General features: G+C 37.0%; 1 protein-coding gene across 2 annotated transcripts in view; it reads right to left on the bottom strand.

Annotated features, from left to right (window-relative positions):
* The window catches only part of SMPD3 (sphingomyelin phosphodiesterase 3), a 125,851-nt gene that overhangs the window by 27,847 nt on the left and 77,993 nt on the right, over window positions 1-20,011 (bottom strand). For both annotated transcript variants that reach the window (XM_030026134.2, XM_030026133.2), the window contains one exon: window positions 9,230-10,857. In XM_030026134.2, the coding sequence (XP_029881994.1) occupies window positions 9,230-10,567 (1,338 nt within the window). In that variant the 5' untranslated portion in view covers window positions 10,568-10,857. The remainder of the gene's footprint in view (window positions 1-9,229; window positions 10,858-20,011) is intronic.

The following is a 20,011-nucleotide window of genomic DNA, read 5'->3' as shown; positions in this document are numbered from 1 at the left end:
GAGCAGCTACGTGGCAGTCCTGCGGGAAGACAACACTGACCGTTCATTTCAGCCTGCAACGTGGATCTTGGCAGAAAAGTACCACTTCCACCAAACCAAGTCAGCGCTTCACAAATATAATTTTTGCTGCTTAATACAGAAGAAACTTCTAAATTCACATTGTAAAAGAAAATATATGTAAGCAGATAAGCCAGAGTGGCTGCTTCACCATAAGCCTGACTTAAGTTCACCTCAACTGTTCTACATTAGTAGCTCTGTATCAATAACACGTCCATTGAATTACCCTTCTATAGGGAACTACTTCAGATACTGCTTTCTAAAAAAAAAATCATTGTATAGTCTTAGTTGTGTCAGGGACTACTCTTCTATGTCTATAGAAATTTACAGGAAGGTAATATCTAAATACATTTATAAGTTCTCAGTGCTTTGAAATAGCATAATAATTACAAGAGGAAAAAGTTGTGTGTGATATCGTGTTAAATTCTAGTGTTACCTAGAGGTAAAATTAAAACAGAACATATTTGTGGTTTAATAAAGTGTCCCAATGATATAAAGTTGACAGAAACAAATTAATATTTTTCAGTATTATGCAGAAATATGCAAAATATATTCCACTTCTCAGTACATTTGCAAAGGTTAAGTAATCAAACTAGTCAAACATTTGGAAGCTAGGAGTGGATTCGGATCCCTGTTACACCACTGAACATTACACTTTGTTAGCTGTTGGGGGTAGTGGTGGGGAGCATAAAAAGCTCATTACAGATGAGAAAGAGGCTTTTTTCCGTAAAGGGGAAGGCCTACTATGGTTGTATTTGGAATTCAAAATGCCAGTTTCTACTGCTACATATTTACATTTGTCCCCTGCCTGTAAATTAAATAAGTGCAAAACTGACAGCTCTGAATTTTTATTTTCAGTCAGAGTACTGACTGTGTCAAGCATACAAAAGTACTTGACATAAGTACTTTTTATTAAAAGATTTCATCTCTATGCCATAGCACATTAGTACAAGCTGTTGGAAAGACCATGCTGATACTGTGCCATACTATGCAAAATTGTGTATATTCCTATAATTGTGTATTAAAAACTTGTCCTATGTGGACCAAGGAGTAGTATGTCCTCTAATTAGACTGGTATCAGGTAATAAACAGTGCTTATGAAAGAAATCAAGCCAACAAGGCTATGGCAGAAAGATTCTTGTTGACAAGAAAAAAAAATGTAACGAGTAGCAATAGTTGAAATTTTAGAGCTAGAGTGAATGAAATAACTTTAAATTCAGTCACATTACTTGCTATCATGGGAATTTTCTGAGCTAACTGGAAAATCTTGCACATCTCATGTTTATCACATTCTAGTATAATATGTATACAAAGCTGCAAACATGACAAGTATCTTGTCTTTAACGGTTTATATTTACACACATCTGTCCCAGCAGTGCAAAACAGTTCTATTACATCTGGATGTCAAGAAAAGCATCAACAGATACTTCAAGCAAAAAACAGGGAAATGCTACCTAAATACCAGGGGTATTTCAATATCAGCTTAAAAACCAGCTTCAAACATGTCATTGCTGTGTTAGTACATCATCAGCTACTTGGAAGGAAATGTTCTTTAGGGCGTAAAAATTTGGGCCGTGCCATACATGAGAAATCTCACTCAATTAAAGAACCAAACTAGATTTTCAAAGACTAACCAATAATGCACAGACAAAAACAAAAGGTTTGTTATGAGGGGAACTTAACCTTTAGTGACATTTTCTAGAAGCTTCACATTGCCAGGAGGTAGCCATTCAAAAAAATCCTAAATAAAGTAGACAGTTTCTTAAATGTGTACCCTCCAGTATGAAGGGTTTGTATACATACACGTCCAAGCATATGCCATTGCCTCTTCCTTCATGGGAAGCAAATCCAGGCGTGCAAACCAGAGAGCGCTAAAATTTTGGTGTGCTCCTGGAAAAACTGCTCCAGGGAGTTGATCACCCCACAATCTACATGCAGCCAATAAACCCAAAGCTGGGAAAGGTAAATAATCTGGATGCAACATTAAGACTCCTTCAGGGAGATGGGATGCCACACAGAATAGCTCTAGCTTCAGACATTACAGTTTAATCACATCTTGGACTGTAAATGAGCAAAACCATTCACTGTATCAGCTTAGTTGACCATGAAGGTGTCAATTTTGCCATTGGAATAAATATGAACTGTAGTAGTGATTCCTGCATTATGCTTCTGAAGAGGGTATGTCTCCAAAGTATATAGCTCTATGGCAAACAAATTTACAGTCATGCCAAGAACCAAGCTAATGATGTTCATATTATGAAGAAAAACTAGCCAGTCTGAAAACCTCTCTCCTTAAAAACAAAAGCATGAACACTGCATTTGTAAAGAGCACCATCTAAGCAGGGGTCTCAAGTTACTGTTTGTCTTAGAAATAAAACACCCCAGACAGAGAATAAGAGCAGGGCTACAGACTTCACAGTAGATGTAACACTGACTTACTCCCACAGAAATACTCATCTTACCATATGTAGCCAATATTGTTTAAGTTCAAGGGAAGCTCCATTAAAATACAGGAGCATGAGATTCAACTGAATTACTCCAAATAAAGCAACTGTATATGCGCAAGTAGTGGTATCTCCACATACACTCGTGGTTCAGACTTCCCGGGTTTGATGCTCTGAGACATGCTAGTAACAATACACTGTTTGTACCTCCCTTTTTCAACTACTGTGGGAATATCATTATAGACATCCTATGTAATTATAATGAGCAAACAATAGAGTGAGGAAGAGAAGAGAAAGAAATGGAAAATACAGTTTCTTTTTCTTCCCATTACAACTTCTCTGTCGTCTCCCAGATTATCAACCCCTTCCGGACATTTTTTTCCATTTGAGCAATTTTCCAAGACAAACAGGGGAGTCGGCACCAAGAAACTGATGGGAATAGGCAGTCAAACTGTGTGCCCCAGTCCTCATTCCTGTTACTGTTAAGAGAAGATGCCAAGGAAAACTTGCAACTACTCACATTCACAATTCAAGCATTCCTGTCCCACAGAGATTACTTAGATTAGCGGTAACTTCCAAGAAAGATGTATTTTATTCCTGTTCTTTGTAGTGTTTTTTTTTTTGTTAGCTTAGACATTGTGTAAAAAGATCTATCTTATTTTTAGTACTTTTGACAGCTCTGCCTTTTGCCTTCAGGGATATGTAGCAGCTTCTAAAGAAGATGCATTAGTTAAATTACTAATTTATTATTATAAATATATTATTTAAGCATATTGAATAAATTAAATAAGTTTAAAATGTTACAGAGGTCAGCTCAAAATTCTGTTTGGTGCTCTGCAATTCTTTCTAGCCACACTTGCACTTGATTATTTCAGAATCCTGTTTTTCCCTACCTGCCACATGACAACTACTGGTCCATGAGCTCAGAGAATTAGTTATTTGGCAAAGCTTCATTAAGCTTATATGTGAGGTAAAGCGGCTGTAAATTGGTGCCATGAATGAAGGGCTCTTCCTCTTCTGAAGAAGATAAAGCCCACAACTCAACATTCTCTCAAACCTGTATTTCATTCTGCACAACAGTTTTAATTTGTTCCCATTAATGAAGGGGAAAAAGACTGTGATTAATAATGTTAATTATATCAAAGTGAAGGAACATGGTACAGGGCCATGGTAGGGTCTTTGTTTTCTTTTTTAAAAACAGTCTCAGGCAGTTTACTGGACTTGATCCAATTCCTGCATTAACATTTTATAGCAGCAACTGAACATGGGGAAAATGTTTAGGTAACCCTCCTGACTTAAATGGCACAGCTTTAGAGTTACCTAAACAAATTCATGAACAGCACTAGACATTTCTTTTATACATCTCGGGATAACTGCAGATACTGGACAACTGATCAAGGACAAGAAAATCTCACCACTGAAAGCTCTAGATGATCTTTTACTGGGGTCAGAAAACAGCCATTCCCCTTTTCTGTGTAATCCTTAGTTAAAAAAGCTCCCCTTCTGCATAGCAGAAGTTGCCCCTTCACTCTCAGCCACAACACACAAAAGTTGGCATGGGACAGGAAAGACAGCTTAAATTACCCAAGCAAAATGTATCTGCATCAGTAATATCAAAAAGGAGGATCAGAGAGGTTAATTCAGGGAACCCTCATTTTATCATACGAAGCAGGCACCTCGAGAGTAACAAATAGTAAAAACTGTGCTTCAAAGCAGTTTTGCAATCAGAGCTACTGCTCCTTCTACCATCTGTTACCACCGTATCAGCTCTTTTGAAAACAAGTTCAGCTTTGCACATAAAGCAAAGGTTGCTAGGTTTCCTTTAAAGCAATGAATAATAACATGTTCTCTGCACAATTACTGTACTTCCTGAGAACAGCATTAATTTTCAGAGAATTTGAAAAGTAAATCTGTTAATAAGCTTAGGAATTAATATTAAACACAAGTTCTTTCAGAAATTTAGCAAAAACCACAAGACATTTTTTCCTTTTGATTTTGTTAGAATACTATTAGCTGTTCAAACTACCCACTTCAGGCTGCAGTTTTGCTTTTGCTCTATGTTCACATACAGTGTTTTAAGCAATTCCTATTTTTGCTGAAGATCTCTCTCTCAGCAGATGCCAAAAACCAGAATAATTTCTTACTAAGAACAGTAGGAAGAACAGCCTTCTATGCAACATACTTCCCTATCTCCCAGTCTCAGTGGAAAGAAAACCACTCCAAAACCTCTCCTCAGTTAATAGCCATTTTGAGAATGATACCTCTTTCCTTCACCTCCCTCCCCCAAGTAAGCATTTACATGTCTTGTATGGCTTAGATTTACGTTACAGTTATAGCAATTTCAATTTAAGGGTAAGAGAGAGGCAAAATTTGTCAGCAGAAGTGACAGTCTTTATTAGATTGATACATCTGGAAATAGATGGACAAGCTCTCCAATTCAGTAACTCGCCAGGTCAAGTTTAGGATATTTTCTGGTTTTATTACACTACTGTCCAAAACTTACACAGCATCCCTCAAAGACTGTGTAACTAAGGCTACATACTAACCCCTCTATCTGAAGATGAATGTTGACATTTTGAAACCTTCCAGTAATCACAAACAGGTAATGCATTACACAGTTTCTGCTCAGCACTCATTGATAACTTTTAAACTCGATTTGACTGCAAAATCATCATCCAGTTTCTGAAACAGACGTGTAGCTTAAAACTCCCTTTAAATTCGTCAAAACCACTGTGAATTAAAATTATGTATGTGTCAAACCAATAGCTGCAGAGTTAACTGAGAACACTGCAATCTGCATCATGTTATATACAGATACATATAAGCTAGCTTTTTAGTTATAATCACCAGCACAGGACAGCATCTGCGTCAGTCTCTCTTCCCTCCTCTATCTGTAGCAGAGCAGCAGTAAGAGACAATTGGAGTTATAAAACCTACAAAGCAGACTCAAGAGTTCTTTTCTTAGGCATTTTAAATTAATGTGAAATGTGATGCTAGAACGGAGTCATGGCAGAGCCTCTCAAGGGCCCAGACTGTCAAAGTATGAAAATGGATTGGCTGATTTATATATTTGCTAACTTCTCCTCTGAGTCTTTAGTGGCAACTAGGAACAGTGGTTTAACACTTCAGACATGAAATTGTCACTTAGATGCAGGTGACATTTCCCCCCTTCTTATATGCTATTTTTTCTGTGACTATGTCCCTCTTACGTCCCAATGAGACCCTCAGATTGGAGACAGAAACGCTGCCAGAGTTTTGAAGAGATCAAAGTGCTGAATGTTCATTAGTCCTCCCGTTATGGAGAAAATGGGCTTTATGCAATAACAACTCACAACTATGTCATCCTGATGCCTTCATCCTGACCTGGAAAGCATCAGCCTATACAAATGGAAGGACCAGCCTGTGACCTCTGTCAGGAAAATGCCAGCAGCAGCACCTTTTGTGGCAGACATCTTTAGGAAGAGAACAGATCAAGGCTAGCAAAATTCCTTTGCACAGGTCTCCCAATAGCTCTTAGGTAGCGTGAAGTCAGTAGCATGAAGCAGCGTTAAAAGCCTCTGTAATTTACTTCCAACTTCTTTCCTTGGTTGTGATGCCCCAGGTGTTAAGGCACAATCAAATCACTTTACCCTCCTGTGCTTTAGTTTCTCCTTCTACTAAGCTGATATTGACCTTTCTAATAATAACCTAATAATAATACTAATAACTGCCTAATGACTAATAATAACCCTTGAGCTGTGCAAGTCTCTCAGTTAAAATAATTCTGTATGACTAAGGAAGTCTCTCAAATCCTTCCAAATCTCCACCTGAACTTTACAATCTAGATGGTGAAGGCAGGGCAGGGAACAGGAGGGCAATGGAAAATCACTTCCTCTTCACTGGAAACAGAACCTACTCTGAAAGGAAGAAAATGTGTGAAACACTTGTACCTTGGCAGTAGGGATCTGTTTTGTAACACAACTCCCCCAAAACAGTTTTGCCTTTATGTTCAAAATAATTCAACTTTCATTAAATGTTTAGTTCTGAGATCTTCAATTTATCTCCCTAGCAGTTATATTTGTAGTAAGGAAACAAACTGTACTCATTAAATGAGAAACACTTTCCTTCTCTGAACATTCTTCTGAATTTGGATGTTGGGTCTTTCCTGAGGTTCAGAAAGGTTTGAATAAAGGCTTCATCCTCCCAATGAGTGGAAATATTAAGTGACTTTATCCACATTTTCAAAATATGCAAATCTTCTCCCCTCACTTGCTTTTCACAACTTTTTTTTTAAAAAAAAAAACAACAACATGGAGGGCAATCGCTCCTTTACTCAGAAATGGAAGCTATGCAAGGGGAACAGTCTTCGTAAGTATACTTCCTAAACAAAACTCAATTGGTGTCTTTTCTACTTCAGAAATGGGAACACCAGGCTTTCCACAGGAGCCAGGAACTTAAAAACACAGAGTTTGCATAGAATTGAGAGACTTAACTCCATGCCACTACTGAATGGAAAGCACTTCGGAGACTCTTGTTCTGCAAGGCTCTCTTACTATCTTTGAAACCACACCGAGATAAACTCTTAATGTAGGACTGGCTTGCATTATATACATACAAAATATTGTAAGAGCCAGTAAAAGAAGCATCTAAAAGCAGCGATAGAAGATGTCCATTTTGAATGGCAGAGTACTGGCTAGAATGACACCTTCCAACCACAGTTATGATACACTTTACTAGCTTGCTGCTATCCCAGTGTAAGACCTCGAGACTTCTTAAATTAATGGATTTATTCTCACTGACTTCAAAAACAAACCAGGCTTTTACTTACTGTAACTTCTGTCTCCAGACTTCACACACACTCAGTTGCTGATTAAGCACCACATCAACAAAAACAACCTTCAAACCTACTTTGTTTCAAAGTAGGACCATTCCTACCTTCTTTTTTTTTTTTTTTTTTTGTCAAAGAAAGAAAGGACCAATGATCAATTAATGTACAATTAAGACAGAAAGTCATTTCATATCAGGATAGGCTTAACTGGGAATGAAAAATACTTTAGGTACAAAGTACAGTATGTCAGAATGACACAGACATGAGGAAAAATGGTCTTTTAGCTGGGCCAGAATTCTGTCATATTTAAAAGAATGTAGTCATCTTCGAATCTTGATAATAATTGGTCCCTATTCCCTGCTCAACTGTAACATTATTTAGCAACTCGAATCCATAATTAAGTTCATCATCCCAGTGGAATTTTGAAAAGAGGCTTAATTTTCTGCAAGAGAAATGGAGACGTTGCGGCCTGCCTAGCAGGGTAGCAAAATCAATGACTCAGCAATGGGCAGCTGAAAGCAGATTTTTTTAATCTCTTAATCCCCAATATACACGTATGTTGAAGGGTAGTTTTTGTGACCCCGGTAATATTTACACTGCACAACACATATATTCATTTTTTGCATGCAGCACTTTATGTTGAAAAAAATAAACTTTAATTGTTTATAAACACGGAAGAGTACAGTATAGAAAGTTTAAACCCAATTTTTAGAAACCTGTATTCAGCTATGGCTTTTGTTTATGTCAAATGTATATGAAACACTGAACCATTATCAGACTGCAAATTCTAATATCTCCTTTTTTTATGCAAGCCACAATACCAAAATTTTTTGCTTTGTTTACAAATTACAAACAGTGGGTACAAAACCCCTGCTGATTCTTATTAACTATCTGGATTCTAACAGCTATTAATGACTTTTGTTGAGGACTGGTGAGCATATGTGCTAGAAAGTACATATAATTTGAGCACCTAATGTATTTTCCTAGCATTAGGAAAGAAGTTCAGGTTTTAGTTAGTGAAACTGATTCCAAACTGTGACCAAATCACAAAATCTGAAATCCAGTATTCTAGGAGATTTTCAGATCTGTCTAGGTTTTGGTCTACATATTTGGATCTCTGCACAAAGTTTTGGTTCTTGATTAATCACAAATTAGAAGAGCCTGCTTTCCAGTTTATGAAGAGCACAGCCAGATTCTCCTAAGAACTAAGCATGAACAGCCACTAGTCTTGGAAAAGCAAATCATTGCATGCAGACTTTCACTTTTGCTTTCCACGATTTACACACTTATAACCCCAGGCTTCCTGTTCTCACTACCATTAGTTAATTTAAGTAAACTGTGTTAATAAAGTAAAAAAGTTCTGTGCTCCCCAGTGTCCCAGGCTGTTTGTTTGTTTGTTTACTCTTCTTCGCACCTCTCCTTAACAATCCTTTTGCAACCAAGACAGAGGGATAGCCATACATTTCATCATTTCACTGCAATTCTTTCAGTTTTATTCTACTGGCATTTAGACTTCTGATTGTCTTTTTATTCCCACATAAACACACAACATGCATAATAAGCTGGTTTCCAACACTAATGCCCGTTGTACTATACTTGTGTTACGAAGCTTAGAATTTGTGCATTTTATTGAAGAGATTTCTGTAAAAAAAGAAACTAAAATTCATGAAAACTACTTCAAATTTTGACACTTGAAACTACAGTCAAGTTCTACCTCCAAAAGTCCCTCATTATTTCATGCACATCCATCACTTTAACACGGTATCTAGGCCACAAAACCTATATGTAGGTTGTATCAGGTAATCTAGATCTGAATATTGCCTCTTTGAACTCTAACAGAAATGACTGAGAGAAAATAACGTAACTTTATAGCTTGCCACATATATAGAGTCAATATTTATGGCTTCAAAAAGGCTCTTACCTTGAGAAACAAGGCTCCCTTGGAAGCCAAGGAGTCCGTTCCTCTTCCATTGGGGTAACAGTGATAGGCAGCATCCATAACAGGATAGCGGCTGGCAAAAAGTAGACCACTGTTCACAAACTTAAAGCTACAGCAGCCATGGCAACTGTAGACCCCAACATCGTAGACAATGTATTCAAAATAGTGATGAAGCTGCTCTTTCAATTTCTCTGCAGCTCTTTTGTCAAACACCTCCTGCAAACACAGAAAGTCCAAGTTGGCAGGGAAGAAAGCAGAGATCTCATGATCAAAGGTTTCATCTGTATGTTTCTTTTTCCGCACTGAAGTCTTCTTCATGATTGAAGCTTTGTAGAGGAGCTTGTTGTTGACAGTGCTTTGGTCCACTGTACCATCTCCAACGCGAACTTTAACTAAAGACTCTCGTGAGGCAGAGTAGCTATCTAAACTCCCAGAATCGCCTTCCTTCTGTTTGTGGTTAGGTGTTTTTGAGATCTCTGCGTCACCTTCCAGTGAGGGCTCTGCTGGGCCACTGGCATGAGCCTGGCCATTGACAGTATCTGTTTCTGCGTCTGACATGTGGCCATTATCCTCTCCATTTATGCGGACAATGCAAGAGTTTTCTTCTCCCTCATTTGGCTCTCCAGCTCCACCTTTATCTTCTCTACTATCCTCACTGTTGTTTGAGCCAGAATTGTCCCCTTTATACTCCATTGATGTTGTCCTTTTGATGCCAGCATTAACAGTACGATTTGTGCTATCTCCACCCTGGGGGGAGACCAAGCTGCTAAAACTTGCTGCGCTGATAGATGTGTTGGTAGGAGAATCTATATATATTTTGATCTGTGGCCTGCTTGCCCCGTTTCGGATCCTCCGGCCAATCTCTTTAGCTCTAGCCTGTGTGTTGAAAACATTATTAAATCTTGCCAGAGAATCTGGCAGCAGGCAAACATTGGCACTGCCAAAGCAGAAGCTTTTCCCATTCCCTGCAGCCTTCCATTCAGTGAGCAGTGTGGCTCCATTAGCATGGTTCTTGTCTTCTAGTCTGGAGTAGATATATGGCCTTCTGGCTGACTGGAGTGGGGACCATAACAAGAAGCCAATCAGAGCAAAAGGAAGAGAGGCTACCAACAGTGCCAAGTAGATGGGAGTGGTAATAATGATGCAGAGTGCATGAAAATAGCATGGATCGTCTGCTCTTTGACGTTTTTCATAGGTGGTTGGAACAAAAGAGGCCACAAGCCTATCTGCTAACCAGTAACATGGGAAAATCAGGCCCCAGGAAAAAGAATGCAGAACTGACAGAAAGCTGTTGGGAAATGGGGAAGTGTATAAAACCATTGCAACTTAATTATGACAACACTTCAGGGCCTACTACATGATGTCACTGTGTCAAGCATCCATAAGAACACTGGGGAAGAAAGGGCTGGGGAAGAAATGTCCGATCAGGAGTTTGTTTTTTCCAGTAGGAGTCAATAACAAATCTTTAAGAGCACCATTTCACTGTGTTGCAGTAAAAATGAAACAAGGCCACTGTTTTCGTCTGGCTTTTTGGCATCTATATTTGTCAAAGGATGTCATTGTTCACTGGAGGCTGCCATAACGAAACACTCCAGAGGCAAAAAGGAAATCTGTAAAAACAAAAAGACACAAAACATATGTAACAGTTATTAAAAGTTTAAAGCAGATTTTCTCACACCAATTTTGCTTCACAGTCTAAATTACTTCCCTTTTTTTTGTTTAATTTAGCATTTTTGATAGTCTGCTAAAGGCTATGGATCTAGGGCAACTCCAACAATAAGGGACTGATATTTCTGCAAATGAAATCAGTACATTGACCATTTAATGCATATGGCTAATGTTGTCATGAAACACATTTCTGTTATGAATTTCAGGCCTTACATTGAGAAATATAGTTTGGAGTTTCTTTTCTTTTATAATCCATTCACACAAATATTTTATTTATATTACCTGTTTTCAGAACCTTGCAAATGGTGTTTAGCAGTTATCTCTAGGCTGCTCTAAAAGACTATTACATCTAGTATTTTATCACTGAAGTTAAATTTGCTTGAATTGCCAAAGTCCTTAAAAAAAAAAAAAAAAATTATGTGATGGAGGTACAATGATAAAGGCACCTTGTATTTAAGAGCAAAAAACATTTGTTTGCTATAAAATATTTGTTTTGCTGCGCTTTAAAACAAAATGGGTTGATTTAAATCAATTAAAATACTCTTCATATGGTTGAATATGGGTTCAAGTTTTTCATTTTGAGTTTATTAAAACAATAAGTCAAACTACTTTGCTTTAATATTTAGGTATTTAATAGTCACTGTTTATTTCAAGCTGCATTTCAATTTCATTCAGCTACAGCCCACAAAAGCTCCTGATATGATTTCCTATTAAAGGTTTCTTACATATAGCGAACACTTAAGCAAAATATAAATTAATTATAATTAACATTATTGTTTTTAAATTCCAATTTTCAGCTTTGAAGGAAACAATACTAATTGAATATATCAAATAAGAAAAACAGTTTCACGTCTTTCCTCTGAAGACGGATGCTGTCTTTCAGAAGTTGTCTCACCAGTTGGGAAATTCTGACCTGAGGTATTTAGCAAATGTCATGATTAACCAAAACCATCAAATTGTTAGGGGCCTGATCTTATAAAAAAGCTTGGCACTATACATAGAGCTTAATTTTTTTATTATTTATTTATTTTTTAAAGTAATTTAAGTCATCTTAACAACTTATGATAAATTGAGGTTTTAACACAGGTTTTGATAATATGAAATGTAAATTATTTTAAGAAAACAAGTACTCATATTAATCAAACTTTATCAACCTTGCGAGTGGTATCACCAATGAATGCAATGTCATGCTCCATAAACTGAAACTGTGATGTTACCTAGCAAGAGGAGCAAAGCTAGATGACTGATGAAGGCAGAATTCCCATTTATAACGTTTCAAGTTTCAAACCTAGAATGTAAATAATATTAAGCAGCACTAGATAAAAACCATTCACCAAATAAGCAAAAGAGAGGATGTACACTGGACTATGCTCAAAACCCATCTTTATTTTTGACATCTTGGAGAGACGAAAATTACATAAGAATATTTATCAGCATAAGTTCAATTAAAATTTGGGGCTCTCAGGGAGCCAAAATTAAGGAAATAGTAGTTTAATGTGTATTTTAAACATTCTGCAGGGCACCCAGAGACAGAGGGCATTTGTATTTCTATTTAATAGCAAATAAAACAATGATACGGGACATAGAAGATAAAAATACAATTTTACAAAGCAATGCTGCTTTAGAATCAGAATAAAAATGCAATTCTTCAGTTTTGTGTCACCTTTTAGATTTCTGTTTCTTCAAACCAAGCCCTTGCAACAGATTTATGTTGCTACTATCAGCATAGTTTTAATTGTGGTACACATGCAACACCAGACTGCTGATACAGAGTATACTGTACAGGTAAGAAGTAAGGCATTAAAATACATGGCTTAACTAGCTCTCTCTTTACCACACATATTTTTTTGTTCATTAACAATAAGAAAATTCTTCCTTCAGTCTAGATTCCTGATCAGCAAGACTAAGAGTAGTCACAGCATGTCAGATCTGCAGCCATACATTTTTGGTAGGCACCACGGCAAAGAGAATTTTAATAAAGGAACAGATGAAGACAAGATTGTTTTGCAGATATTTCTTCCCAGAAGTGAAAGGCAATCTGGGGGCAAGCAAGCAAGCGTTAGTCTGAAAAATCTAGTAAGATGGTGACAGGGGCTCATAACAGCAACTGACTGGAGATAGGAGTCAAATCCTAAAACAGAATGAGAAAAATCAGGTTGGGTGGGGGACAAGATTATGAAGACCTTCAAAAGCAAAACCAAGTATTTGGTACCCAAATACTACAGAGAAAGAAGGGTCGGTAAGCACATGCATTAAAAAGTATGTCAGTACCACAATAGAAAACTGCTTTTAACTACTGTGTCCTGGGTGTGCAGGGAAAGGTGTATCTTAGAGATCTTACGTAGAATCTTCAAGACAGAAAACAATGCTTAATAAATATGCATGCACTGATATCAGGAAAAGATCCCCAAAACCTGACTAAAAATAAAAAAGGGGCGGAGATAGAAGAAAAAGGAGCTGTTTTACTGGAGCAACACACACCTAGCCTTCTGAGTGCAAGAGTAACACCCCTACAATTGCTCACAGCCAACTGCACGTTTTGCCAACACGAGGCAGTCAGTAACATTTAATGGGATATCTGGTCCTGGGCATTTTTGCCCTGATGGTACTATTTAGATGGAAATTGCGAAGGTTGGCTCAAGGGAGGGGTTTTTTTTGTTTTTAATTATTAGCTTAGCATAACTTTCACCATCTTATGCAACATGTTTGAGTTTAAATAAATGAGTGACTAGTCAAGTGCCAAATAATAAATGCTTGGCATTTACTCATTGCCAAAGGCATTTTGGGATGTTGATAATAGGGGGAAGCCTAGCAGATTTGTTTTCCTGAATGATTTTTCGGACCCTTTAGTAAGAATGCTCAAAAGAGACTCTGGCATCTACATATCAGATAGAAAAAATAACTTAAAACCTGTCCAATTATGTAATTGCCATTAGACAAGAAAAAACTGTAAAGAAGTTATTCTGTTCTATTGGACGCTTAAAATGCTTTATAAAAGCCCTGTCTATTTAGATAATCACTCAGCAGACCGGAAATGTTCTTGTTTACAACAGTGCCAAGGGTAAACAGAACACTGTTGTTTGGGATATGTGAAGTAAGGACAGACTCCAAACCTTGTATCCCAACTTTCAGGCTTTCTGGTGAGAGCTGCAGTTGTGTTGCAGACTATAAGGTCAAGTTGACTTTTACTATTTTAAAGTTAACACACCAGAAAAAAAATGCAGAACCACAATGGATCCATAATAATTTGTCTAATTAGGTCTTCTATAGATAAGTATTTTTTTAAGTATATGATGACAGGGTGTTACGACTCCTAGAGAAACATGACATTAAGTGACAATTTTGTAAATAGAGTAGTCAGTGCCTGCTCGATGATGTGATGAAGTAAAAAAAATCAATGCAACATAACTCATGTCGGTTCTGTTACGGGCTGCAGCATCAATAAGCTGCAAGATAAACAGCTGTGCAGCAAACCATAAAATGGTCAACTAAAATGGCTTCACAAAAGCAATTATCCAGATTATGGGGACATACTAATTCCAAGGAATTCATGCTTACTGTAGATACAACACATTATCATGTGTATTAGTAAAAAAGGAAGAAACATTAATGCAATCAGAAATCCTTTCACAGGATAAGATTACACAGCAAGTGTCACAAAGCAAATTGGTTCAGACTGAGGTCTGTTTTAACAACATTTAGCAAGGATGTAATTCTGTGTAAACACTAAGGACTGAATGATGGTTCAAGGCCACATTGGTGACTCCTACACTTCCTCTGCCTTAAACAGGGATAGTACCTTTGAAAATCATGGATTTGCTCAACAGTTTTTGACCGGATGCCAGCTGCATTCCTCATTGCTAGCCAGCTGAAGTGGGGAGGCAATAGGGATTTGAGTACATAGACGCATTCCATCCATTTTATTCTATGAATTCTAATAGAATTCTCACAAATAATGATACAGAAGTACAAAAACTCTGCTACCACTGCAAGTTTTAAAATATGAGAGCTGGAGAAAAGGGAGGAGGGAATCATGAGCTGGCTGTCCTTTAAATTTTTGCATATTGCACACAGACATTGGCATATCAAGGCCCTAATTAAAAACACTCTTCTTGCAAGTAAATTATTATTCGAATTTATTAACCTTATAGATGAAGGAAATCACACAATTTGCCAAAGCTCTGTTACACACTCACCGGCACACACACAAACAGGAACTAAGTTTCCTACTCTCGTCTCTTAGCTACAAAACCATATGCATGCTAGTGCCTCAAAGCAACCCAAAAAGAGAGAATTAAGAGAGTCATGAGAGACACATCTTATCTCAGCAAGATCTTAAAGGGTGAGGGAAGGCACCATATGAGTCAACTGCAACTTGGAAAACATGACGTCAGTAACATCTCTCCTAATGCAATGGTTTAGATGGAGCCTAAAGCTAAAGTGCCTAATTCCTTGTGATGAAGGGTATTACTTGGTAATCCAATGCTTTATTCATAGGGGTTTGAGAGATTAAGGGAGAATTTAAGATATTGCAATGAAACAGATATTTTTGTATGCTACAAGACGTAAACTGCAGTCTTGTTTAGTTGTTTTTATTATTTTCTAACTGTTTGAAGGCTAAAAAAAGACTTTATTTTTTTTTTTATGGTGCCAGTATAGAACATCTCAACTTTAGTGATAACAAGACATCAGGTGGAAAGGTTTCAAAGATTTTTATAAATATAATTATGCCCAGAAGTGTGCTAGAGACATCATAGATCAAAAGAGATGTTCCTAGCTCCAACGTAGCTTGCAAACGAAATAAAGGACAATACAAGTCAACAAATAATAGAGAAACAGAAGAAAAACAAAAAAATGTTGCAATAATAAGGTTACACAGACAGGCTAGAAATGGTCAGAAAAGTTTTAACTTCCTTTTTCTTAGAAAACTAAAATACACTTTCAGATTCAGGCAACTCAAATTTCTTTAAATTTGCTATTAACATCTCAACTGTATTTTTAAAATACATGTAAATCACTGGAAGAACAGTTATTTTTTAAAAACAGAATAAAACTGCTGAAGTGACTAACTGATTTGGAAAGTTACTCTATGGGTAACTTCACATAGTAATTCACATATATTCATTAAAACTAGTTTTTCTTGAATCCTGACAATTCCTTGGTGTTCAGTGAAAGTTGTAGCAATATGTAGCTAAAATTGGATTCTAGAAAAGCAGTTTATTTAGGCTTTTGTTAGCTTTATTTCATTATTGTCATTGTAATTTGAAGCAGAGAAATACATCTTACAACAATGCTACCACTACACCATGCAAAACAGCAAAAATTAGTGTCTGAAACTGACAACAGGCAAAACGAAGATCTGAGAGAATTCCCACCCAGGCTCTCATCCTTGCTTATTAGACAAACCACAACTTAATCTCTGCTTGCCTCCATAGTCTCATCTCGTTTTGCTCCCACACACACTTCCTAAGTTCCCCCTTCCTCCATTCAGTCTCTTTCTCCTGATTATTATTACACATGCTTTTAATTAGAGCCTAGTTCAACAACTAACTACCCTTCTGGAAAAAAACCTACTCCAAAAGGCAAAATACACGTTAACTGTTTTCCATGCTTGATTACATGACTGTAATTACAGAGATGCAGCCATGTCAAGGTGTCAGTGGCTCTAATGGAGATGCTTTCTTGTACCCTTGTGATCACTTCACAGCCTGATGTTTTAACTGAACTCCTGTCATCCTGTATAGGACTTATTCCATGAAGCAGTTCAAGATGTAGGGTAAGGGAATTTAAGTAGCACTTCCTGGCTCACCTTAACTTCCACTTAAGTCAATAAAGATTTACAGCTTATGAAAATCTTAGTAAAAACTTAGTAAAAATGTGGATCCACTATGATATGAGACGTTGAATTAGGTGTATTACTGATACTGATGAATAAAGCAGTGCCCATGCAAACTAAGAATAGCCAGAAGGAGAAGGGAAGGAGGAAGGTGTTTCTGCAGACTTGCCACCACGATGTTCATTTACCAGTTTCTCCCTAAACTTTCTTCCTTCTTTCTAAAGAAGGTAATCAAACTTTGCCTAGCTACTCTGCAGCTGGTCTCTTTTATGTCCATAGGCCGCCATGAGGCAAGAAGCCATTATAATAAACAAGATGTCTAGCTTAATCAAACTAACCTGTAAAAAATAAAACATTAAGAAGTGTGAATTTACAAGTGTCATTGAATATCAGTGATGTCAGCAGTTAAGTACGTGTCTGCAGAAAAAAAAAACCACACAAAAAAAACCAAACCAAAAAAACCCTCAAAAGTTCATAGAGCCTGCTCAAGGCTCTGGCATATTTAGTACGAGTAGAGTTATGATGATGCAATCTCTATTCAAAAATAAAGAGGTATCAAGTACTTGGGCCAAATTTTCAAAAAGAGTCTTTGGAACTTCAGTGATGCCTCTCACTGAATTTCCATAAAAGCTGTACACGTAAGCAGAAACAGTGGTGTTATTAACCATGGCCTTGGTAGCTTAAGGGACCTGAAACAGGGCGATGAAGTCCATTGACTACTCAGAACAAATCAGTCCTTCCATAACGGAGCCCACCCTACTGGAGTTGGATCAGTAGTGATGAAGGTAGCTCTTGTCACCTATATGACAGCAAGCCCACAATGAATGAGAGGTAGTAATCCTGTTCATTTGACAAAAGATTGGCTGTAGCTGATCTCATGCTTAGTGACCTTAGCAGACAAACTAAGCTTCATGCTGGTATGGTATCTTACATTACCTCCTCACTCCAAATGGGAGTTTTTCTATGACAGAGCTGAAAATTTTCTTATCAAATAGTAAAACTTGCTCTGTGCTTTACAGTTAAGTGTGGCATGGCAAGAGATTCTCATTTCCAAGAGCAAATCATCTCAAATTGGTAGTCCCAGATTATATTCCGAGGACACAACCCATACCCACACACCTTCTGCTACCTAAATCAAATTGGATTAAGTTTTAAACTTAATATTAAAATAGAAGTTCAATTATGTTAATGTATGGAAACACACATTAAAAAATTATGTAAACAATTACAACCAATTGAATAACATGAAAAACATTACAGGCTTGTTGCTTTTTTCTTTCAAAATGGATGGAAAATTGAAGCTGAATTAATTATTGCAGAAAACAACCAGCTTTTATATTCCTGCAAGCAACCTTGGTTCCACCCTGACACAACAGATATTACTTGCTTAAAACTCACATCTGGACTCATAAGTGCAGAAGAGATACATCATATCTTTCAAGCCTAGAAGAGATTTATTCTTTACTTTACACATATAAACTGCAATCCCAACAATGAATAGACAATTGGTGTGTCTACACCAAGCTACACACCAGCTGTACTAATGGCTCCCAGCATGCCTGACCCAAACCCAGAAAACTTAACCAATCCAACTCCAAATTCTAAAATACACCTCCAAAACTTTGTGCATTCTGTTATTTGAATGCAAGTGCACCAATAACAGCCTGTGAACATAAGCTGACTAGTCAGATATGTGCCATGTGGGAACTTTTTAATAAGGTGTTTACTTCTACTTCACTGTAGGGCGCAAAGACTCATCTGAAAATCTGGACTCCAGAAACTTTCATCAATTATTTTTATTTCAGTAGAAATAGAAGCAGACTGACAGTTTCTGTTGTAGTTTAGTGGGGCCAATGCCACAAATGCCTCTAAAAATATCATGGTTATGCAAACTAATAACGCAACAACCAATGCCAGTTGTGACCAGCAAGGACATTACTTTAAAACATAAATGTCGGTGCATGCATCATTTGAGTAACTTCTTCAGGAACTCAAACAAAAAAAATCCTAATCAGCAAAACTGTCTCTTCTTGTACAGGAGACACAATCACATATTTCCAAATTATCAATTCATATTTATGGCCTTAGGAACTGGTAAGAAGTAGAATCAACAGCACATCCTCTAATGGCTGAAAGTAACAGCAAATACTTCATACAGCTTTAAGTTTTCAGAAAAGCTTTGTTATCAGGCAAGATTTAGACAAAAAAAATTCATCTGACCACTTGGTGATCTCACTCCGTACCTGGAAAGCTAAACAGTCTCTATTTTGAGACCTTATTTGGTGTACTTCAGTAGTGAGACAACTGCAGCATACAAATGTGACACGAACCTCTGTTTATACAATAGAAATGGAATGGGCTCTATTTACAAAATCACCTTTTAGTGTGCTTTAACCTCGTATTTTACAGGAGCTGGAGTAATTCAATAATGGCTAAATAAATCTCATCTTTGTAGAAGGTTTGTTTAACAAATCTTAGCGAGATGGAACAATATTAGCTTTGGGTGCCCAAGACAGAATCAGAGATAAAATTTTTCCTACTCATCTTTCACCATCTAAAACCTACAGTGGCCTGACTACAGCCATGCCTAGTCCATAAATTGTCAGGAGGCATAGGCTCCCTGTAAAATGAAAAGCTGTACTTTCTCAAGCAGCACTTTAAGCCTTCAGGCTTCTGGTTAGTCCAGTATAGCTCATCAGATACAATTATAAAGTAATCAATTTTCCCCAGAGTTGGTATTTTTATACTGTTGAAGTTGTTCTTAGCAGCTGGCAAAGAAAAGTTATCTTAGCCTAGAGTAAATCCAATACAAATCCCTGCTAATAAATATCTGTTCTATAAAAAAACAACTCACATTTCTTAAAATACTTTATAAAGGAAATTAAAATACAGCACAATTGAATTAGAACACAGCTATCCCTATAAAGAAAATTAAAGTACATTTATTCATGTTCTACCTATGGAAAATTGGAAAAACAGCATTTGTAACTGAAGTAAGTTTTCATGGAAACCCTGAGATTAGACTCCTTAACTCACAATTTCCTGTTCTACTGACAAAGGCATATTTCCTCACGATTCACAAAGGTCTAATTGTACAGGAGATAATCATAAAAGAATCAGCATTGCTCAAAACTCAACACGTAAATACTGAATCTTTCCCCCAAAACTTGTTACCATATCAGCCTCTGATAAAAATGCAAGAATTCAAACTCAAGATCTTTTTAAAGATTAAATTGTTCTGAGATATATGCGACAAAAAT

The sequence above is a fragment of the Aquila chrysaetos genome, chromosome 9, assembly GCF_900496995.4.
Source record: "Aquila chrysaetos chrysaetos chromosome 9, bAquChr1.4, whole genome shotgun sequence".
Lineage (NCBI taxonomy): Eukaryota > Metazoa > Chordata > Aves > Accipitriformes > Accipitridae > Aquila > Aquila chrysaetos.
This window is presented reverse-complemented; position numbering and strand designations above follow the sequence as displayed.